The 25031-nt window shown below is 40.1% G+C and overlaps 1 protein-coding gene across 1 annotated transcript; it reads left to right on the top strand.

The window, feature by feature from the left end:
• Nucleotides 1-10496: 10496 nt before the first annotated feature.
• Nucleotides 10497-16478, top strand: LOC127527059 (zinc transporter 10-like). The gene is made up of 4 exons (XM_051924582.1): nucleotides 10497-11003; nucleotides 14401-14484; nucleotides 14599-14838; nucleotides 15838-16478. Exons 1-4 carry the CDS (start codon nucleotides 10526-10528, stop codon nucleotides 16248-16250), a joined length of 1215 nt encoding a protein of 404 aa, XP_051780542.1. The 5' UTR covers nucleotides 10497-10525; the 3' UTR covers nucleotides 16251-16478.
• Nucleotides 16479-25031: the final 8553 nt, after the last annotated feature.

Here is a 25031-nt window from a genome sequence, read left to right as displayed (position 1 = left end):
AAGTGGAAATTTTGACTTTAACATGTCCAGAGTTACACCACCGTGTATTAACATAGAGAGCGAGTGCTCCTCCTTTGTGCTTCCCACAGGTACTTGCGTCTCTGTCCGCTCTAACGGTGCTAAACCCGGGTAGCTCCACATTAGCATCTGGGATGGTGTTAGTTAGCCACGTTTCGCAGAAACACAACAAACTGCATTCTCTGTAAGTTCTGACATTTTTCACCAGCGCAGCCAGTTCGTCGATCTTATTTGAGATTGAGTTCACATTCCCCAGAATAACAGAAGGCACCGAAGGCTTAAAACGCCACTTTCTCGCAAGCCGCTTCATTTTAAGCTTAGTGCCGGCTCTGCTGCCACGATACCGCCTTCTTACCTCATCGGGTAAATATGGAACCACACCGGCACTGGCATTTGTTCTCAGCGCCCGAAGTTGAGTACTTGAATAGGCGAGTCTCGGCGTGTAAAAATCCATGCCCATGTTGTAAAAGTAAGTGTGTCCAGGGAACGAATCCACATAAAATAAAGTGGTAGGAGTGATCAATAAATAAAAATAGAAAAATAAAAGTAGAAAAATACACATACACATATAGTCCTACACGGAGCTGCTGAAAAGGCTGCCACTCTCGGCGGCGCCGAATGTCAATTTTTTCATAGTTTACATTCTAAAGTATACTTAGGTATATTTTTTATGCTTAAAGTTTGTTGTTTGTATATTGCAATTCCCCACTGATAATTCAAGTAATAACTACATTTTAAAAAAAATCAAATTGTGTAATGTTTTGAGGAATTATATTCAGTAAGATTGATTTGGAAAAGAATCCAGCCTGTACTTTTATATAGAGTGGGTATAGATAATGAGTGAAATCAGAAAAAGAGAAAAATCAGAATCAGAAAAATGTATTAATCCCAAAGGAAACTTACTTGAAGAATAGTTTTCACATTTTTTCGCAACTCAAAAATACTGGACAGACTTTAGATATTGAATTTTGAGGTAGCCACAAATCTATCAATGGGCTTTATCAACACCAGAAAATTAATTTTCCTACTTAAGAGAAAAACTGGGGTACAATGTCTCAAAGATCAACTTTTAACATGTTGAACACATACAATTATAATAGTTCATTAACGGACTTCACATCAATCTCTTTCAGGTGTAGAAACAAAATGCCTGCTGCCTTAGTTGAAAGAAACTCAACAGTCATTTGCATGAGACACAAAGAATTCTGGGGCATTCTGCAATTGACTGTAAGTAATACGTAATATACAAACTGTAAATATTATTGAGCTCTAAATTAATTATGTATTTTACTATATCTGCCGTCCAAAAGAAATGGTTTTTACACAGTAGGTTATTTAAAAGAGTCATCTAATTGCCGGAGGCTGAACAGGCTACATAGGCCTTGCATGTGTCAGAGTACTAGTCTGCTCATGGCGCGTTCTCAGTAGCTTACCTGCCGATATGCCCCGCAGGTTTAAGACAGTGAGCTGTGGAGGAGGGGACAATTTTTATAGTTAACATTTCTTTGATTGAAACCTACGTACAAGAAAGCCTGGGCTGAGTAAGTCTTTGTGTTTCCATGATACGTTAAAGTGGAATAAGTAATGCTGATACCGGTGGAGCCGGAGCGACACATTAGCGGTTCGCTGTCAGAGCAATACACATATAAAGTGATTTACAATATCAAGGGAATGTGAATCATGGTATCAGTAATTGAATCCTTCTTTAGTACACATGTATGAGCTGCTTTTTTTCAGTCGAAATTGTGCATAGTACTTTCCGTATTTGCAGACGGGGCGAGACACTTTTTAAGGGCCCGTGTCGTATTTGGCAAGTTAAACGAGGAGAGGAAATGAATAAAGAAACGTTGGACTACGTCGTGCAGTTTTGGGCCAACTCATCCTTTTTTTTTCAAATGAATCAGCGCGTCATTTCATCGAATTCATTCTTTTAGGATGTGCACATTATTATAATGTACACAACCTGACAATATTGAGCGTTGATTTCAAAATACAGATTGCACTGTTGCAGAATCGCCCTTCTTTTTAAAAATAAATTTGGTGATATTTATAGAAAAGAAAACATTTCACATTCCACGACATAAACAAATAACACCAGGACACGTAATTTGAATGGAGGTAAATGTAATTATGGCACCTACGGCATTAAAGTGCGGATTGTATGCATATGTTTGGAACTGACTCACGAATATGATACGATTTGTGAATTGAAATTCCGATATGCATAAAACGATATTCTGCAAATTCAAGTCAGCTCTGCCAATATAAATATATTTTGTCTTTTATTTAAAACATAACTCATACACCTTTATCCCTCTGTGGAAAACGAGGGTGATTATTACTGCACTGTACAGTATACGAAAACGGTTGTTAGAGTTGTTACGAGAGGTCAAGCATTTTTTGCTGTAACCTTCCAGCGCCAAATTGTGAGGGGGTCGAACATCCCAATATGAACAACAGAGGAGCGCCACCTGCTGTACAGAAAGTGCATAGCGGGAGGCCCGTGAAAAGGACTGTCGGCATATTGAGGACAAATGGTAATTTATACGGTGGAGATATTTAGTATCGGGTGTTGAAATATAGAATTATTCTTTGTTAATAATAATACATCAACCTAGATAAAGTATAAAAATGGTCTATGTTTGAATTTAATACATCCTTTCAGCTGTTTTTTTAAAGAGTTTAGTTAAAGTTGCTTATCGTCTAATAACTCGGAATCTCACGATGCTGACACTTAATTTATAATTTAATAAATGTAATATTAAACGTACGTCCAGCTTGATATATTTCCTTGTACATAGAATGTCTCGCGTGCAGCTTTCCATTTTCTGGAAACATCTTTTTATAGTCTTCTAAATACTTTGCTTTGTGGGTGGCGCAGTGGTAGCACTGCTGCCTCGCAGTAAGGAGACCTGGGTTCGCTTCCTGGTTTGTTGCTGCCTTGTGCCCTGTGCTAGCTGGGATTGGCTCCAGCAGACCCCCGTGACCCTGTGTTAGGATATAGCGGGTTGGGTAATGACTGACCTTGCGTTGTCTTAATATTCTAATCATGTAACTGAAAAAAATAACATCAGTCATGGATCGTGTCGTTAACGTTTTGACTATTAACATACTAACATCATTAAAAACTTTGCCGTTAAGTTAAAAGTGTCCTGTCTTTATCATGAACTTCAAAGTGTCAATATAAATCACCTTCCAACTGTGTAGCGGTGCAAATTATTTATTTGCGTTGTAATTTTTTTATTATTGATTTTATTTGAAGAAAATAATATTCCTTACAACCAAGTCTAAGTTATACAACAAATAAAATAAAATTACATACAATTAAGTCAGACTGGACAAACCAGAATTCAGCCCCCACCCTAAAGAAAGAGATGAGTGCCAATAGCAATAAGAAATCTTTAAAACAACAAAAAAAAGTAGAATGTCCTCTTCCCTGATATAAATGCTTATTCTAAAATGTTATTAATTAAGATCTCACTATATTTAAAAAACATTTTGAACAGATGCACTAAGTGAGAATTTAATTTTTTCCAATTTCAAATAGTATAGGACATCAGATACCCATCCATCCATTATCCAACCCACTATATCCTAACACAGAGTCATGGGGGTCTGCTTTACCCAATCCCAGCCAACACAGGGCACTAGGCAGGAACAAACCCAGGCAGGGCACCAGCCCATCGCAGGGCACACACACACCAAGGACAATTTAGGATCGCCAATGCACCTAACCTGCATGTCTTTGGACTGTGGGAGGAAACCGGGCCACCCGGAGGAAACCCACGCAGACACGGGGAGAACATGCAAACTCTCCCACCCGGGTCTCCTTACTGCGAGGCAGCAGTGCTACCCACTGCGCCACCGTGCCGCCCCATCAGTTACCCACTGACTTAAAAGTGGTTGAGCAAGATAGGTTTATGTGCTAATAGTGAAGTAAAGGCAGTTACAGTTTGTTTGTCCTCCATTTTAAGACTATCTTGGAGTACACCAAAAAAACAGCTATTAATGGATTAGGAGTGATTGTGACACCAAGGCTGTCTGATAGGCATGTAAAGATTGTTGTCCAGAATGATGTTAATGTGGTGCACACCCAAAACATGTAGCTAGAGAAGTCTGGAGCTAAATTGCAAAATTCACAGGTTGAGTCTTGGCCTGGATACATTTTGAACAAATTTAAACAAGATAAATGTGCACAATAAAAAATTTTAAGTTGGATGATTGAGTGCTTTGCGCATATGGAACTGGAATGTATTCTATGTATGGCTGCCTTCACTTCCTTTCGGAGATGTTAAGTGAAAGATTCTTTCCCCATTGTACCTGTGGGATCTTTGAGACGAAGGGACTTTAAAATGTTTTATATATTATTGAGATGCTGTCTGAGTCATCAAGACTGATCAGTAATTCCTCTGGATTAGAAATAGGTGGGAGATGCGAAAATTTGGGCAGGTTCCATTTAGCAAAGTTTCTGATTTGAAAGTAGTGAAAAATTGTGTTGATGGGAAGTTAAATTTGAAGCGTAATTGTTCATACAATGCAAAGACACTATCTATATACAAATCTCTTAAGTGTTTTAATCCCGGATGATTTTCAAACATTAAATACTGTGTAGGTTTGAGAGGGTAGAAAAAGTTGATTATTATGTAGTGATGCAACAGATAAAAGCTTCTCTGCCATAAACTGCTTCCTGCATTGGTTCTGTATTCTGAGTGATTGATGGACAGTTGGATTATTAGTGTACTGTATTGACAATAATTTGAAGTTACTGGGGCACAAAGCAGGGCATATAAAGAAGTACAGCAAGATTTTATTAATATTGCATACCAGGCTTGTGTATATTCATCAGTTTGTATCAATTTCCAGGTCTTTATAGCCTGTATATTTACTGCCCAGTAATAAAACTGAAAGTTAGGTAATGCCATGCCCCTCTCTGCTTTAGGTCATTGTAGAGTCACTTCACATTATGTATGTGTGGATGTTTTGAATTCCAAATAAATGAAGTTATAATTGAGTCTGATTTCTCAAAGAACAATTTCTTAATGTATATAGAGATGCTGTAAAATAGAAAAAGAAGCTTGGGAAGGATGTTCATCTTGGCAGTATTGATTCTCCCTGCTAATGTGACGTGGATGGTAGACCACCTGTTCATATCATGTTTCATTTTTTCCATGCTCATAGCAAAAGTTTTTTGAAAAAGATCTTTATATTTACTTTTCACTTGGTAATTGTAAACAAAATAGTGTAGCCAGCAGTAAAATATAGTCTCATATGCTATGAAGTGTTTAGCATAACATGTAAAGTGATTACAGACAGCTTTATAACTTAAATACCCCCATAATAATTTGCACTGCTATCATTATTTAAACATGCACTGTGGTGCAACACACTGACTGTTCCCTAAATCAAGGCTGTTGTCTGGCTTGCATCCAGTGCTGCCATGATAGAATCCGACTACCATGGACCTGAATTGGCCTTGAAATTATTATGTTGTTATTAAGGGTGGCATGGTGGTGCAATGGTAGTGCCACTGCCTCACAGTAAAGAGACTGGGGTTTTCGTCCTGGTGCTCCACTATCCTCCCACAGTCCAAAGGCATGCAGGTAAGGCCGATTGGCTTTGCTAAACTGTCCCTAGCATGCATGTGTTGCCCTGAGATAGACTGGTGTCTTGCCCAGGTGTTGTTCCTGTGTTGTGCCCCATATGATTGCCGAGGCTCCAGCTTCCATACAACCCTGCTCTGGATAAGGGGGATAAGAAGGTAGATGGATGGTGTTAGGTTCTTATGTTGCAGTGCACCAAAATGCAGTCACTCTGCACTTACATTCACAGTGTACTGGCGCACTTTTGTTAATGAATTAAAATGCACATACAAACTATCCTATAAATACATAGAGATAATTGAGTTCAAACTTTCAGTTATGCCACCAAAATACTTGTACCTAAACATGAAATACAGAGAGAGATAAAGAGAGGTTAGGAGCACGCGCTGATACAGAGCATTGCTGCACCCACCACATGACAAACCAACTCAGGATCCCAGATTAGGACCCGAGTGCAGCCATGCGACTGGTGAAACCTCAGCACCACACTAGTTCAGATGGAGTGGAACAGTGTATTTTTTACAGTGGCTGGAGTGCCAATTCTGTCACCAACTCCCAGTTTTTTCCCTGCAGGGAGGATATTAAAATTCAATAAGATACAGACATATGTATAATTCTGTAATGCATATACAGTATACTAAATTGCATTCAGAGTATTGTATATAAGATTTTTATACTGTACACCAAAAAGACTTGTACTATGTACTGAAACTCACACACAGAGTATACAAAAGAGCATAAACCAGCCATCCAGCCATTTTCTAAACCTGCGTAACACAAGGTTAGGGTTGCAGAGTGCTGAAGACAGAACTTGTTATTTTGTGCAGCTCACCATGAGACACTGTTCTATTGCAGGACACACATGTTCACAAACGCATTCACTCATACTGTACATGACAAATTTAGATTTGTCAGAAACAGGTATGTAAACATAAAAATACACATGATATTCAAAACAAGATACATTCTAAAACATGTAGACAACATATTGCAGTGCATATACAGTTTATAGAAGCACAATCATATACCATAATCGTTTAATACAAAATATAAAAAGTATGCTGAATATTGTACAGAAATGCATAAACATTATACCAAAATATGCATCATACTGTTAAACATTTGCTGTATAATAAAGACAATAATCAACATATTAAAATACACACACAACTATAGTCAATGCTTTCAGAGCAAAGCAAAAGGCGTACAAGTCACCTTTTAAATGCAGTGCCAGGCAGTGCAGAGTACTCTTTGAAACACTGGGCTTTAAACCACAAAAATGTGTATTCATTCATTGTCTTTCTTCTTCTTTCGGCTGCTCACATTAGGGGTTGCCTCATCTTTTTCCATCTTCTTCTGTCCTCTGTATCACCTGCATGTCCTCTCTCACCACATCCATAAACCTTCTCTTAGGCCTTCCCCTTTTCCTCTTGCCAGGCGGCTCTATCCTTAGCATCCTTCTCCCAGTTTACCCAGCATCTCTCCTCTGCACATGTCCAAACCAACACAGTCTCGCTTCTCTAGCTTTGACCCTCTAATGTATTCATTTCTAATCCTGTCCATCCTCGGCATACCCAATGCAAATCTTAACATCTTTAACTCTGCCACCTGCAGTTCTGTCTCCTGTTTTTTAGTCAGTGCCACCGTTTCCAACCCATATAACATAGCTGGTCTCACTACCACCCTGTAGACCTTCCCTTTCGCTCTTGTTGATACCCGTCTGTTACAAATTACCCCTGACACTCACGACACTCTTCTCCACCCACTCCATTGTGCCTGCACTGTCTTTTTCACCTCACAATACTGACCCAAAGCATACAGCCAAGACAACACTGGTGTCATTCTATTAATACAAAATGACCAATACTAGCATAAAATGCATTGTCTAACTATTAATATTATTGTTAAAACACAGTAATTTATTAAAAGTATATAAATAAGAATTTAGAAAGGAGGTGATTTATTGTATAATGGGAATACAAATGGTACATGGTGAGTAAGAAGATGAGGGTTTTTTTATAGTTGTGGGTTGATAATGTTAGTTTTTTGCAATAATAATCTGCAGATAATATTGTCCAATCTGTTCAGTCATATATATGCTTTCATAATTGCTTTCCCTTCCATTTAGCCACTTATTTTTGGTCCTGTATTAGTTACCTTACCTAGAGCAGCAGGAGAAGATGCTGCTGTTAGAGCTGTTTGAACGCGCACTCTGCCTGGCATCACTCACTCACTTGCACTGAGCAGCCGAGCGGCTGTCAAGAGAATAATAGGTCTATAAAGAGAAAACGTACAAAATATAAACATTCAAGTAGCTGCTCACAAGGTAGAATTGAAACAGTAAACTAGTTCCTAGTTGAAGTTACACAGAACATTTGCCAATTTTAAGTTGGATGACTTGGGAAATTCTGACATTTTAAAACTTCATACAGCTTGATCGGTTTGAGATATCTGAACAAAAATTGAACTGTCTCAACAAATGTCTTTGACGAGTAAGTGTGCCCGTGTCAACAAAATTGTCCCACAGCGGGCTGAGTTGTTCTTGCAGACAGACAGACATGGGCTTTCGGAATAGGCGCTTTGCATGGAGTTTCTTGGACTTATCCATAAAAATAAATAACGCTTAACCATTTGAAGAAAAAAAAATCCTTGCCAAACTTTAAGCATGAGGTAAAATGGTTATACTTGGTATTTTGCAGCAGCACAGGAAATAATTTGGTATTTAGCTAGAAATAAATCTACATGAGTCAGTGAAGAAATTGAACTGGAAAAGAGACTGGAAATTTCATCAAGATAACAATCCAAGAAATAGTTAACATTTCACCATGGCATGTGTTGTAGAAATGGTAATAACCTTCACATCTTAAATATTTTTATAATCTGGGGGGAAATCTGAAATTTACAGGAAATATTTGTAATCTCTGATTTCTGCACAGATCTGCCAGTTGGTAAAATTTGACAAATAAATTGTAATTGTGTAGAAATGTGTATCCTGCAGTAATTGTGTGAACTTATTTTATGTAGGAGATTCCGTAAGACATGCAAATTGACCAGGACGTCTATTGATTCATTAGGTCTTAAACAGTAATTCATTGTTTGATGCCTGATCTTTATTAATCTCCACCTGTCTGAACTGCCATATACAGTGCATCCAGAAAGTATTCATAGCGCATCACTTTTTCCACATTTTGTTATGTTACAGCCTTATTCCTAAATGGATTAAATTCATTTTTTTCCTCAGAATTCTGCACACAACACCCCATAATGACAACGTGAAAAAAGTTTACTTGACGTTTTTGCAAATTTATTAAAAATAAAAAAACTGAGAAATCCCATGTACATAAGTATTCACAGCCTTTGCTCAATACTTTGTCGATGCACCTTTGGCAGCAATTACAGCCTCAAGTCTTTTTGAATATGATGCCACAAGCTTGGCACACCTATCCTTGGCCAGTTTCGCCCATTCCTCTTTGTAGCACCTCTCAAGCTACATCAGGTTGGATGGGAAGCATCGGTGCACAGCCATTTTAAGATCTCTCCAGAGATGTTCAATCGGATTCAAGTCTGGGCTCTGGCTGGGCCACTCAAGGATATTCACAGAGTTGTCCTGAAGCCACTCCTTTGATATCTTGGCTGTGTGCTTAGGGTCGTTGTCCTGCTGAAAGATGAACCGTCACCCAGTCTGAGGTCAAGAGCGCTCTGGAGCAGGTTTTCATCCAGGATGTCTCTGTACATTGCTGCAGTCATCTTTCCCTTTATCCTGACTAGCCTCCCAGTCCCTGCCGCTGAAAAACATCCCCACAGCATGATGCTGCCACCACCATGCTTCACTGTAGGGATGGTGCCAGGTTTCCTCCAAACGTGACGCCTGACATTCACACCAAAGAGTTCAATCTTTGTCTCATCAGACCAGAGAATTTTCTTTCTCATGGTCTGAGAGTCCTTCAGGTGCCTTTTGGCAAACTCCAGGCGGGCTGCCATGTGCCTTTTGCTAAGAAGTGGCTTCTGTCTGGCCACTCTACCATACAGGCCTGATTGGTGGATTGTTGCAGAGATGGATCTCCTCTCTCCACAGAGGACCTCCATCGGGTTATTGGTCACCTCTCAAGGATGATCAGGGGAAACAGGATGCACCCGAGATCAATTTCGAGCTTCACGGCAAATGCTGTGAATACTTATGTACATGTGCTTTCTCAATTTTTTTATTTTTAATAAATTTGCAAAAACCTCAAGTAAACTTTTTTTCACGTTGTCATTATGGGGTGTTGTGTGTAGATTTCTGAGGAAAAAAATGAATTTAATCCATTTTGGAATAAGGCTGTAACATAACAAAATGTGGAAAAAGTGATGTGCTGTGAATACTTTCCGGATGCACTGTAGTTTGTAAGGCTAAATGTATAACACATGGCATTTGGGGTGGCTGTAGGAAAGGTTTTTATTATAGTACTAATAATAATATTAACAATGCTTTATCAAGAGTGCCTGGAAAACCCTGGGAACATATATTTGTGCTGTATGTTCAATTTAAAAGTGAGTGCAAAATGAATATACTTACAGTAAATCAAATATAACCTTGGTAACATCAAGTACTGGAATTTATTTTTTGTTAAGGTATTCTAATAGTGGCTAAATTTAGTGGGGATGTAAACAATGCTTATTAATGTATAATAGATTAATTTACATTACAATACAAAAGTTGAATGTAGTACTCTAATTTCTTAATGTGTTTATTTTGAATAAACAGCATGTGAATGGTGTAATCAACTATTGGTGTCTGGGATTCTCGAAATACATAGTTTTTCTCTGTTTAATTGAACCATGTTCTGTTTTTAGACATTCTTTCTAATCAGCTGCTTTCCATTCTGTTCTCAGATTCCCCTCTTAGTTTGGAAAGTCAGAGTCTAAACATGTCTCGACAAACCTGGAAGAAGTGGCAACTCATCTTCATGCTGGTAGACAATGGTCTCTTCTTTTTAACTGAAGTCATTTTGGGATACATAGGAAATTCTGTCACACTGATATCAGACTCATTCAGCTTGCTCTCAAACCTTCTGTCTCTACTTTTGGCCATTTTAACCCCGTACGCCTGCCGATATGGTCCCTCCTGCCACATCACTTATGGATTGACACTGTTCGAGGTGGTGGGTGTGCTATGCAATGCCGTCTTCCTCTCGTCTCTGTGCTTCACTATCTTTGTGCAGTCTACCATGCGGCTCATTGTGGCACAGAAGATTGATGAGCCATTTTTGATACTGGTTATGGGGTCCCTGGGAGTGGTAGTAAATGCTGTGGAGTTGATTGTCTTCAGGCCATTTGGCTTCAGTAAAAAACACATGTTCAGTTTTATCAAGATGAACCGAGAGAGCAGAAAACACAATGAAACAGGTGAGGTTTAAAGTACAGTTGGTTGTGCTGAACCATCGGTACTCACCAGCAGTTGTATCCAGTTTCACTGGAAATTAATATTTAAGTTGTGTTTATTTAATATTGCTAATTTTCTGACTGGAAAGTAAACCTGTGCTTTCGGTGATATGAAGAAGTAGGCTTAGTGGAATTGCTTTATGGAGGAGTGGAGGGCTCTGGTGAAGAAAATCAGCACAAATCGCCATTTTATTGAGAACATCCAACAAATCTTCCTGCAGTGCTAGGTGACATGCTCCATGTATCCGTAGTTCCTAGGTGGTAGAAATACTTTCTTTAAATGACCTTTATTTAAACTGCTTCCATCAGTTCCTCATTAACTCTGCTGAACAGCTAATTTTGGAGTAGCATCTGGCATCTAACAGATGAATTTCCAGGATAATTTCAGATATATTTTTCTAGATTGGTGAAAGGAGTCAACTCCTTAGTATTTTGTCATAGCTCATTCCTGCAAGAAGGAGCCTAGCAGCTCTTCTCTGGACCTTCATTAACACTCGTATATCATCCTTGTAGTAGAAATACTCCAACTGCTGACAGCACCTCAGGTGTGCCTTTCAAGTACATTGTATCATTCAGGCAGCAGCTTTTTAGATGAATAATCTACACACTCCTACACATATAAGAAACTCTGCAGCAATCTGTTCTGTAAGCCGAGTGCTCATGGATAGAGAGGAGGCAAAATGGACTCTTCACTCATTTTATTCAGATATGCTTTGTAGTTTCAGGCTGCCCATTGGGTTGTTGCTGTATTTCTAGAATGTTCTCTTCTTGTGTAGTAAACCTTACATTTGTTTACATTAAAATATATTTTCCATATATTTTAAAAAATCTCATTTCTACCATGTTCCATATTTAGAGTGATTTTTGTAAATGTAACATCTGCAGATCCACCCATTTTAGTGTAATTTTAACTTTTAACCTGTCTGTTAATTTTTTAAGTAAATAATTTATTACAACTATAAAGCTGCAATTCACCTTGACTAGGTCTTTACAGCTTATAAAAATGATTAATAATGTATTGCCATTTTAAGTGGCATGGTGGAACACATCCTACCTCCAGTTCAGGCCCCCTAGCTAATAGAATATGGTGCACACAATCTCCAGTTCTCCTTTAATGTCTAATATTTGTAACAGTTAGAGTAGGTGTTGTGTCAAACTCCAGGAAGAAAAGTTTGTTTTTTGTGTGAGAAGTGAAGTATGACACTACAGTTAGCCTCGTATTATTTGAAAATGTTGGGGTCCCAGATTCCAGTTTAGGAATCATCCAAAGATTGTCATTGTTAAATATATTTCTCATTATCCATTGTAAAAATGGTCTCAAAATCCTCCATCTATCGCTAGCCTTGTTTCCTGTTTTGCTTTTTTATTTTACTTCAGTCTTTCTTTAGAATTTGTGGTGGGATTTTCTTGTTTTGCTGTAGATTGGTTTTGAAAAGCTTTCTGCCCCTCACAGACCACAACTTCCGTTGTTCATTCTTCTGATGTTATCACTTTAGAATGTCGAAATATTATGATTCAGATGAGATCAAGCCAATTGTTTAGCCCAACAAGCTCACCAAACCTTTTCACCAATTTTTCCAGAATATCATCAGGTTGAAATTTGAAGGTCCTTAAAGTTCAACTCTCAATGCCATCCTACTTGATAGTTTATTCCATTATATTGCCAAAAGTATTGGGACACCTGCCTTTACACACACATGAATTTTAATACAATACAATTTATTTTTGTATAGCCCAAAATCACACAAGGAGTGCCGCAATGGCCTTTAACAGGCCCTGCCTCTTGACAGCCCCCCAGCCTTGAGTCTCTAAGAAGACAAGGAAAAACTCCCAAAAAAACCCTTGTAGGGAAAAAATGGAAGAGACCTTGGGAAAGGCAGTTCAAAAAGAGACCCAGGTAGGTTGGGTGTGCAGTGGGTGTCAAAAAAAGGGGTCAATACAATACAATACACAAAACAGAACAAATCCTCAATACAGTATAAAAATAAAAATTTTACAAGTACAGAGCAGAATTTAACAGTAGATGATATCACATAATATGATTTGGACATATGACATCCTATTCTTAATACATAGGCTTTAATATGGAGTCAGCCCACCCTTTGCAGCTAAAACAGCTTCAGCTTTTCTGGGAAGGCTTTCCACAAGGTTTAGGAGTGTGTTTATGGGAATTTTTGACCATTCTTCCAGGAGAGCATTTGTGAGGTCAGGCACTGTTGTTGGACGAGAAGACCTGGCTTGCCGTCTCCACTCTAATTCATCACCAAAGGTGTTGTATCGGGTTGAGGTCAGGGTTCTGTGTAGGCCAGTCAAGTTCCTCCATACCAAACTTACTCATTCATTTCTTTATAGACCTTGCTTTGTGCACTGGTGTGTGCGCAGTCATGTTGGAACAGGAAGGGGCCATCCCCAAACTGTTCCCACAAAATTGGGAGCATGAAATTGTCCAAAATGACTTTGTATGCTGAAGCATTAAGAGTTGTCTCAGTCTGGCAGAGCCCTATGGAGCCAGGGTTCGCTAGGAGAAGTCAGCTGCAGGTAGGGCGACTCCCCTGGTGCAGGGCGTGGACGGGAGAAGCAGGGGAGCTGCCAACTGAAGAAGGCACCGTGTTTTTTTTTAAAGAAGGGACAGCCAAAATTTTAACCTCAGTTTTAAAGGATTTATTTATTGGGATTCTTACCTCCACATTTTTACTCTGTTTTAATGGATTATTTATTTATTGAACATTGCAGTATTGTTTTGAACACATTTTGGTTTGGACTGTTTTAAATAAAAGCACTTTACACCATTCCCCTTGCTTCGATTGGTGTCCTCATTGTCCAGCTCATCGAGTTACATTACCAATGGTGTTGGGTACAAGAGCTCCTAAAAAGGAAGTGGGAGCGGGGAGCTGAACCTGCATCGTCACATCGACAAACACTTCAAGTGAGAGGCTCACGACAGACATCATAGGAATTGTGGCCTTCAGTTCCACTCGATACGATTATCCGAGACTAGTAGTTCATTATTTATTGTGGCCCGGGCCCGCTAGTTTTTTAATATTCATTTGGCTGATACACTGAAGAAATAGAACTGTACTCTTGCAGTGTAACCAAATCTGAAAATATTCTTCCAATCAAAGTGACAGGCTTCATGGGTGTGGATATACTGTGTCCACTTCTCAAGTCGCCTTTTCTCTGACTGAAGTGCTACAGAGATGAGGGAACTGATTTTGTTGCAGTGCTGGAACTTGAACCTGGACCTACTTGTTTGCATACCCTTGCTTGGTTAATATCTTGGTTATTAAGTGCAGTTAGTGGTGTGACTGCATGCGTTCACACTGGCATTTCACGCATTCACGTCTCCTTCTGTGTTATTCAGGTGACTTCACAACAGTTGACGATGCATCTGATACAGAACAAGCAACTAAGAAAGAGCCCCCTGTGTCATCATTTAACATCCGAGGTAGGAGATCACACCTGGGTGTGCAGAGCTCTCTTCCTGGTCTGTTGGCTGACAGTGGTCTCTTTGCTGAATGTTACCATTATCAAGTGTAATGTCCCACTTCTGTCTTCCTAGGAGTTTTACTGAACATAATCGGGGATTTGCTTGGTTCCTTGGTGGTGCTAGTGAGTGCTCTCATCTTCTATTTTTCACCCCTGTCACCAGAAATGCCATGCAACTGGAAATGCTACGTGGATCCCTGCCTTTCATTTTTGATGGTCTTCATTATTATGAAAAATGCTTTTCCTCTCATCAAAGATGCAACCGCCATCTTAATGCTCAAAGTGCCTGATCGAATTCTGGTTAAACAGCTCAGTGAGTAGTCGCCTTTGCATTTTCGAGACAGCCCATACAACCACAAGCACCTAACATGCTAATTAAAGACATAAATGTCAGCGATGCCCACAGACAAAATCAGCTTTTCAGGGCTCAGTGTGATTAGACAGTTGCATTGTAGGATTTGTGCTGACTGCACACCCCCTAGACAAAAAATATTGGTGTTAATAATAAAAACTTGCAGTAGGCTGTGACAATATCATTTAAAAACAGCTATCCTTTTATTAATAAAGCCATTTATTGCACACACTCTCATTTCGGTACCATAAGAGTCATCAGTTAACAACACAGAAGGTGGTAGGAAATCTGGCGTGCAATGGAGGGAAGTCCAGAGAGACCGTGACTGGGGTGGGATTTGAGGCATCAGCTTGAACCACTGCAGCACCCTGCTGTCCTGGAGGTAAACCAGAGTTGGGTTTGGAGGAAGCCTAAACGTAGCCCAGCAGCGCTGCACAATACCTGCTCATTAACCTAACAAGTACATCTAAACCAACATTCAACATCACACAGCACCACCTTAGCAATAAAATATAACGGAGTTCATTTGTTTGGGATCCATCAACATCAGGGTGCTTATGAGGATAAAGCTTCACGTGCCAGACAGTTTGTGGGGCAGCGGGTGAAGCATTCCTTACTTTGCCATCGCAGGTGTTGTGTGAACGTTGGTAAAAACCTTTTCATTGCTTCCTGAGCCCTGATTATTAATGCATCAGACTTCTAGAATGGAGGGTGGGCTTCTTGTGTCCCCTAATGCAGCTGGCCGTACATCAACCTTGCATGGGGTCTCTCGGTTGGCCTGTGAGTGTCTGTCACTGTATACATCACTATTAACACAACAAATGGCGAGAAACCTCCATGATTTTGTAAAATTTTGTATTGAATTGTGATCTTAACGCTCCCATTTTTAAATTAACTCTATTAATAAAATGCCAGTTGATGACAGAAGACAGCGTTAATGGTCCTTACTTACTGTTTCAGGTGAAGATCTCAGCAGTGTTCCCGGAGTGCAAGGGATTCACGAGCTTCATATCTGGGAGCTGTCATCTGGGCGCAGTGTTGCTTCATTGCATGTAAAATGTGCAGACTCACTCGCTTTCGAGAGCATCAACCAGCAGGTTCAAGAGATCTTTCACAAAGCAGGGGTCCATTCCATCACTATCCAGCCTGAGCTTACTTACCAGGAAAAGCCTTCAGGAAAAGAAACATCGTGCACAGCATCCTGCCTGTCCTCTGACTGCGAAACATGGATGTGTTGCCGAATATTCGTCAGCAGGACAGAAGAACTAAAAGATAAAGGTGAGACGGAGGCTGGAATCCCCGTGGAAGTGGAAGCGGTGCTGTCTGAGTCTAGTGCTCAGGATCCTGACCACGCATGTGTTAGCGATGGTTAACCATACAGACACAGAGCCTGAGACTGCACCTGCTTTGAGGGTCCTGGTTTTAAATGGGACGTTGTTGAGTAAAGTGCAGTTGTACTCACTGGTTTGACGTTTTCTTTGCATTGATCTGTTAAATCTAGATAAAAGAAAACAAGTGTTTTTCTGTGCTATATTGTTAAACTTCTCTTCAGCTGAGTCACGGTTGTAATATTGATTATTAAACCAATAAATGTACCTGAGTGAGGATGTCTGGTTTCTGCTGATAACTGTTTGAAATCTTTACCCAACATAGTAAGTGAAAAATTCTTTCTAATTTCTCAGTTTCTTTCAGGTCAGAGAGCTAGGCACCCCCATCTACTGCTTGCTTGACTGCTTCCATCTTTTAAGTTGGGGCCTGGCATGACCACTGAGTTGCTACGCTATTTGCCTCTTTGTGTCATGGGGGAGCATTGCATACTACAACTTGGGCCATCTTTTACACTTGCGCTAGTTCTCTGCCACCTGCCTAGTGCTCTTATGGAGCACAGAACTTACCTACAGGACATCCCATACTGTCACATGCAACACCTTTCCGAGTGCCAGTGCAGCTCTGCCTCTTTTCTGATTGCTGTCTCAGTAACCTCTGCTCTCCGCCATCCTAGTAGTAGTAGTACCCTTGCGCCTGGCACACCTTCACAGTAAAGGTCTCCTCCCTTTACTGGCTGCTTGTCCTTAGCTCTTCCATTCTCGGTGACAGGCTGTGTTTTTTGCCTGCTTAATGAGGATTTATCCTAGAAACCAACCTAAGTTCAAACTTCCTGATGGATTCATGGTGGTCTTGAGGACAGCTTCATAGATAGATAGACAAGGGATGTTTGCACAGTTAAGCAACAAAGTGAATATCGCTGTGGCTTTAAAGTATTTGGACCCCACTTGGATTTCCTGTTTTGTGTTCCGAGCTTTTGTGCCTGATGCATGCTTGCCTGGATTTCTGCAGAGGTTTTGTTCCCCACGGTTAAAGATGTCCTCTTCACTTGTTAACCTTAAAATGATGAAGTATTGAGTAAATGTAAGCGTAGGTAGCATTGTACCTTCTGTTTGAATCACATCATGACCAAGGCTGCCTCCTGTCTTCCATAGAAGGAAAGACTTTGGGTTGCTGTTGTACTGTCAAGTGGGCTCAGAATGGAAAGTGTAAATGTGCTTACTATATCTTCTGTCAGGTTGAATACAGTAAAGCTCACCAATGAAAGGACTATCCTGCAATGCTCTGCAATATTCACATCTTGGTACTGTCAGCATCAAGGAGGCATTTACCTTATGAGCTTGTTTTTCTGTAACAAAATTGTTAAAAAGGTGAATGTCATGTGACACTTCACCATGATGGCTGCCTAGGGCTTGAGCTCCGACTCCTCACACCAACCCCATTCCTCACCTACTAACTCACCAAAGAAGCTAAAACATCCTCCAACGGGATTCAGTACCAATATGGACACCTTCTGGGACTTCATGAAAAATCTCCTCCTCCAACACACCATCATGGTGAATACTACAATGCAGAAGAACTTCACTGAAATATGGGGCGACCTGAAAGCTATTCAAGAGGAGTAGACGAAACTGAATAAGGATGTCCAAGCCCTACAATCCACCGTATCCTGTCACGATATGGAGATGAAGGCGCTCCATAAAGAAGTCGCTGACTTGAAAGACAAACTGATCGATCAAGGAGACAGGGCTTGAAAAGAAGGGGCTGAGAAAGACAATCTCATTTACTTCCTCTTTCAAATGTGGTAAAAGTGGTTCCCAAATTTCTCCAATTTGCCCCAGAGATCATGCAGGCTCATTGTGTGTACACTGGTTGTGCTGATGCTGCCAACCCGCAGCCTCTTTTACAATAACATTTCTGAGGTTTTCAGACCACCAACAAATTCTGTCAGAGGCACGCCATGTTTTAAACATCTATTTTGAAGGCTCATGGGTCTGCTTCTTCCCGGATTTCAGTTCAGCCACTGCTCAGTGAAGGAAAGCCATGACCCCAGTTGCCCAGAAAGCTCGTATCACCAGTCTTCAGCCATATTTGCTCTATACTGCAAAGCTGAAAAAAAGCGTTGTTTCAGCGCATCACCTGTTTGACTCGCCCTCTGAAGCACTCACAGAGATTTGCAGCTTTGTTTCAACTGGCACTTTCATGATGTGAAAATCTCTCCATTGACTCTGAATTACAACGTTGTATTTATACATCGTTGGTCAAGTTCAAGTTCTGGCTGTGTTGCGGCCATTCAGGTCTCTATCTTACCTAATATTTTTATTATTGACTGGATTCACTTTTTGAACTGTCCTTTATATTGTTTGTATGATGTTGATGTTACACTATGTTAACATACACAGAGTTTGGAATTGGGGACTTTCTGTGTAGTTATCAGTTCGATGGGTTTGCGGTGGTGGGGGTGCTCGGGCCAAATGGCGTTGTCAGCAGCATCGTGGGTCGCCAGGTCTCACGGTTGATCCTCTCCCTCCATTATTTTGTTCTAGGTGTTCTTTATGTTCTCTGCACTGCGCATACTATTTCGACACATAATCCATTCCTTTTCATTAATTATGTGGCTGAGGATCAGGGGGTGTGGGTGGTTTTTATCCTCTCTTCTTGCTCTCATTTTATGGTAGGTTATAGTCCTGGGAGGCCTGCATCCAGGAGTGGTCTGGGGATCAGTCAGGGATGGGATGTGTGGGTACTGGGGGTGGTTTGGGACATCACTGTTTCCTTCTGCTTTTATGTTTACTTATTGTGGGGTCCCTGCCGCTGGGGGTAGTTTGTGGGTCAGTCGGGGTTGGTTTGGGAGGGTTACCTGAGCTGGGGACACTTTTGGTTTTTATGTTTGTGATATTACCGATTGCCGCACAACAGCACACTTATCCCATCCCCTTTTTGAGATGATCAGTGCAGCTGCCTCCTTTGGCCATTTAAACCCTAGTATTAATATTGCAGTTATTACGTTACTTTTGAAGCAAGGTAAAGACCAAACTCTGTGTCAGAGTTACAGACGCCTCTCATTAATACAGATACAAAACTGCTAGCTAAAGTTCTGGCCATCCACTTGCAGAAAGTCTATAGAAAATTAATTCACCCTGACCAGTTCGGTGTCATACATTCACGTTTAGCCTCGGATAACATGAGAAGACTTCTGCATGTCATTAATTCAGCTCCCTCCCTTCCTAGCCCGACTGCACTCCTTTCCCTGAATACTGAAAAGGCTTTTGATCGCATTAATAGGCAATTTGTATGGCAAGTCATGGACAGAATGGGCTTTGGTCCAGGTTTTATAGATCTGGTGAAAACTCTTCACTCCTCCCTCTCTTCAGTTCTCCTGTCTAATTCAAATATCTCACGTCCCTTCTCCATTAATAGGGGAGCTAGGCAAGGCTGTCCCTTGTCTCCTTTACTCTTCAACTTATCTCTTGAACCATTTACAATTGCCATTTATAGTTCCCAGCTCCTAACTCCAATTACAATTTCAAATTCCAGTCATATAATATCCTTATATGCCAACGACATCCTCCTCTACCTAGGTAATGCCCCGACTGACATCCCTTGCGTCCATGAATTGTTCAGGTGTTTTGAAGCCGTGTCCAGCTACAAAACGAATTTGCCTAAATCGTCTCTCTTTCCCCTTAATGATATGTGCTGTCAGTTCTCCCTACTGTCTGTCATCCCTGTATCTAGTAGTATGAGATATTTGGGAGTTGATATTACTACCTCAATGTCAGACATATTCTCTAATAGCTATTGTTGCATGTTTACTAATGCGAAAGCCTCCATAAACATCTGGTCAATCTCACCCTCTCTTTTAAATCTCATTTAGCCATTATCAAAATGAATATTGTACCCCAATTCATTAACTCCATGCTGCCACTTCCACCTACTACTAAATATTTGTCCAAAGTTAGATCACTGATCTTAAGGTTCCTCTGGAATGGCAAGGTGCTGCTCAGATTAAATAGGCTGAAATCCAACAAATCACCAGAACCAGGTAATTAAGGAGGCTAGCGAGTACAAGTATAAAATCTTGATGCATATTTTAACCAAGTCACTGTGCATTGGAGAGATTCTGAAGGGAAAAGTTGCAAATATTAATTACCCTGTTATATAAAAAAAGGGTGATCGAGTTTTACTGGACAGTCAGCCTGGGTTCAGAAGAGGGAGGTTGTGTTTTACTAACATGCTGGAATTCTATGAGGAAGCAACAAAAAGATGTGATCAAAGTGGAACTTATGATATTATTTATCTGGACTTACAGAAAGCACTTGATAAGGTGCCACATGAGATGTTGACCATGAAACTAAAAGAATTGGGAGTACAGGGTGCCATTTGTAGATAGGTGTGCAATTGGCTCAGACACAGGAAGCAGAGGGTGATGGTGCGAGGAACTTCTTCAGAATTGGCCGATGTTAAGAGTGGTGTTCCACAGGGGTCAGTACTAGGGCCGCTGCTATTTTAATATATATAAATGATTTAGATATAAGTAACAAGCTGGTTAAGTTTGCAGATGATACCAAGATAGGTGGATTGGCAGATAATTTGGAATTCATTGAATCATTACAGAAGGATTTAGGAGTCGTAGTGGACTCTATGCTATCAACTTCCAGACAGTGTTTTAAGAAGGCAAACAGAATGTTAGGTTATATAGCAGCCTGATGTGTGGAGTACAAGTCCAAGGAGGTTATGCTCAAGCTTTATAACACACTGGTGAGGCCTCATCTTGAGGACTGTGTGCAGTTTTGGTCTCCAGGCTACAAAAAGGACATAGCAGCACTAGAAAAAGTGTAGAGAAGAGCAGCTAGGTTGATTCCAGGGCTACAGGGGTTGAATTATGAGGAAAGATTAAAAGAGCTGAGCCTTTTACAGTTTAAGTGAAAGAAGATTAAGAAGTGACATGACTGAAGTGTTTAAAATTATGAAGGGAATTAGTACAGTGGATCGAGACTGTTACTTTAAAATGAGTTCATCAAGAACACTTGGACACAGTAGGAAACTTGTTAAGGGTAAATTTTGCACAAACATTAGGAAGTTTTTCTTTACACAAAGAACGATAGACACTTGAAATAAGCTACCAAGTAGTATGGTAGACAGTAGGACTTTAGGGACTTTCAAAATTAGATAATGTTATTTTAGAAGAATTAAGTGGAAATGACTGGCTAGCTTTGCTGGGCTGCATGGCATTTTCTCATGTAGATGGTTCTAATGTTCTAAAAAAAATAGTTTTTAAACGATAATTTATTTTGAAGGAAAAAAGTTCCCAACATCTACTGTATATCGCCCATGTGAAAAAGTAACTGCCCTCTTTATCACACAATCAAAATGAAATGATAATGGGTTAAAGTAGACAAACCAAAGCTTAAGTGCTGACAGCCTTATTGAATGTAAACATCATTTAAAGAGAACCTTTCTAGGAATGTGAAGTTGGCTTAAAGGTCTCAACAAGCAGCACACCGTACCTCAGTCAAAAGAAATTCCAGAAGACTTGAGAAATAAAGTTACTGAAATATTTCAGTGGGGAAATGGTTACAAAGCTATCTGTAACGCCTCTGCGAGAATCATAAACACTATGGTGGTAGTGTGATGGTGACGGGATGCTTTGCTGTTTCAGGGCTTCAATGACTTTTCATAACTGAGGAAAGCATGAATTCAGCTGTGTACCAGAAGGTACTGTAGGAGGATGTCTGGTCATCTCTCCGTGATCTGAAGCGCAAGCACAACTAGGTTATGCAGCAGGACAACAATCTAAAGCAGTAGAACAAGTCCACCTCTGAATGGTTGAAAAAAAAAAACAAAATTAAGGTTTTAAAATGGATCAGTCAAAGTTCTGACTCGAACCTCATTGAGATGTTGTGGGGAGATCTTAAATCGGCAGCTCATTGTTAAAACCCTCCAATGTGTCTTAATTTCACAATTCTGTAGAGAAGAGTGGGCCAACATTTCTGTGCAGTAATAACAATAACTGCTGCTAAAGGTGGTACAACAAAGTAATAAGTTTGGGGGGCGGATGGGAATTACTTTTTCACATGGGTGTTGAACTTTTTTCTGTCAATAAATCAAATGATCGTTTAAAAATTGTGTATAGTCTTTACTCAGATTGTCTTTTGTATTATAATAAAGTTGTTTATAAATCAGAAACAAGTGTCACGAATAAGCAAAGACAGAAGATATCAGGAAGGTCCAAATTCTTGTTTATGGCTCTGTACCTTTTGCTTTGGTTTATTTTGGCTTTGATTTTTGGTTTGTGTTTTGTAATTTGATGGTCAAGTTTTTCTCTTCCTGTTCTAGATCCCCTCTAGTTTCTTGACTATTCTTTAGTTTGTCACCTTTTTTTGGTGTATTATTTCCTGGTCTCTTCCAATTTTTTTTAGAGTAAAGGGCACAAGGGTAGAGTTTATGTTTGAAATATTGCAAGGAGATAGATAGATAGATAGATAGATAGATAGATAGATAGATAGATAGATAGATAGATAGATAGATAGATAGATAGATAGATAGATAGATAGATAGATAGATAGATAGATAGATAGATAGATAGATAGATAGATAGATAGATAGATAGATAGAAATGGAAGACGCGTTCAACATTCCAGGAGGTCTTCAAGAGCCTTTTAATGCTAGCAGTATACCCACGTGAGTGAATCTAAAACCAGTGCACTGCACAGGAGTATTTACCTCTGGTGGTCCTTGAGGGGAATGTGTTGAGTGCCAATCTTATGGGTTACTGTTGAAACAGAAGAGCACACTTGGTGCTCTTGAACCAATGCCCAGGTTTTACCTCTGTCCTTTCAGAGATTCTTTCAGAAAAAGGTGGCACAAAATATGCCCGTACATAAAACTTGCTTGGTGGCGCAGTGGGTAGTGCTGCTGCCTCGCAGTTGGGAGACCTGGGGACCTGGGTTCGCTTCCCGGGTCCTCCCTGTGTGGAGTTTGCATGTTCTCCCCGTGTCTGCGTGGGTTTCCTCCGGGCGCTCCGGTTTCCTCCCACAGTCCAAAGACATGCAGGTTAGGTGGATTGGTGATTCTAAATTGGCCCTAGTGTGTGCTTGGTGTTTGTGTGTGTCCTGTGGTGGGTTGGCACCCTGCCCGGGATTGGTTCCTGCCTTGTGCCCTGTGTTAGCTGGGATTGGCTCCAGCCGACCCCCGTGACTCTGTGTTCGGATTCAGCAGGTTGGAAAATGGATGGATGGATAAAACTTGCTTTTATTTATTAGTAAGTTAATGTGGCTGGAATTATAGTAATATATTAATTTGCACCAACTGCTGTGCTGTGAAAACGTCTCAATCTTTCCAGGAGCAGTTCCCTAATGTTAAAATTAATAAGTAAATAAATAACTACAAGAGTGCACGATGACCGCTTAAGGAAACCAAAAAAAAAAGAGTTACGGAAAAATATCTGCAGGCCACTTTTACAAAGGCAGCCATCAGTGTTGATGATTCCTACAGAAATAAAACACTGGAGATGAGTGGTGTGCAGACCATCAAAATGAAGGATTTTCTATGAGCGGATGATGGGTAAGTGAAGCTTAGTCAGACACATTGCTGAAAATGAAAAGTTACATTAGAACTACAGAACCACTGAGCAATCATGAAGTGGCTGTGTGAAAGGAACAGCTTCAAAAACTCAGCATCTGGAATCCTTGAAAGGTTTGAGAGATCACTGAATCCGTGATGACATTTGTAAACTGAACAGGAAGAGATTATGTCAAAACTATCTAGGGCCTTTGCAACTACATACAGAATGTGAACGTGACGGTACAACTAGATTGTCAGCCTGTGAATGTAGTCAGCTTTACACAAAACAGAATCTTCCTCAAATTGTGTTAGACGTTCTAATGCAGCTTAAAACTATCTGGATCAAGACTATCAACAGTTTCTACCAGGTTTGGCCACATGTTCTGACCATGTTCCTGTCACAGGATCAATGATCAATGCTGCATTTTTTGTGTTATTTGCTTAGTCAGATGCTCTTAACCAGTTATGGAGACTTAGATGAAGACCAAGGTAAAGTTTATGGAGGGACAGATTAATATTCTAAAAGGTTCAAAATGTTTTCTCAACAATGCATTCAGTGGAGGAAGCCCCCAAAAGAGCCCAAGGCAGAGGCCAGAAGTAAAAGCAAAGAGGGATCGATAACATTTTTACCTGAATCCCTGGCAGGCATAGAGCTACTGCAGAAATGAAATTTCAGCAGACTTCTATCTTCTTATCTTCCCTGATACTTGTCAGGATATTGCAAGCACACACAACATCTAAGTTGGTCTAATTTTGTTTTTTTCTTTACCCATAGAGAGGACAGACATGGAGAAAAAGTTCAAATTCCCCCTCAAAGTGAGCGAGCCAGCATTGAAACTCAGACCACGGAGCAGTGAGGCAGTAATATTACACCAAAATGCTTAAAATACAAAATAGACAAGTGCAGAGGACTCCAGTAGTTTCCAAAATGTTCTTGGCTCTAAATGTTCTATCGTACATCCAAAGCAGGAGTCAATGGTTTCCCCTGCAACTTCGATGTTGACAGCTAACTGACTGTCTCACTTTCCAATGGAAAAAAGAGAAAGTATGTCTGCAAGTGCTTTTGAGGGAATGTTTAAAATTAAAGATGACGAATAACAGAATAACAGTGCTTTCAGTTAGAAATATTAGTTGTGTTTAAATATATACATTGCTAAATAAATAACTGTTAGAGAGTTTTTATGAAATAAAAGTCTTCTAATCCTATGAGCAAAGACACAAAGGAGGAGTAGAATGTTATAAATGAAAGGCATAACATGAATGAA

Source organism: Erpetoichthys calabaricus, chromosome 3, assembly GCF_900747795.2.
Source record: "Erpetoichthys calabaricus chromosome 3, fErpCal1.3, whole genome shotgun sequence".
In the NCBI taxonomy this organism is placed as follows: Eukaryota; Metazoa; Chordata; class Cladistia; order Polypteriformes; family Polypteridae; genus Erpetoichthys; species Erpetoichthys calabaricus.
This window is presented reverse-complemented; position numbering and strand designations above follow the sequence as displayed.

What these genes read in the sequence shown, in the direction of transcription:
- LOC127527059 (XM_051924582.1), top strand. Translation starts at nt 10,526, where the DNA reads ATGTCTCGACAAACCTGGAAGAAGTGGCAACTCATCTTCATGCTGGTA. An exon ending in CAGAAAACACAATGAAACAG is followed by an intron (nt 11,004 to 14,400) that starts GTGAGGTTTAAA and finishes TGTGTTATTCAG; the next exon opens with GTGACTTCACAACAGTTGAC. An exon ending in GTCATCATTTAACATCCGAG is followed by an intron (nt 14,485 to 14,598) that starts GTAGGAGATCAC and finishes CTGTCTTCCTAG; the next exon opens with GAGTTTTACTGAACATAATC.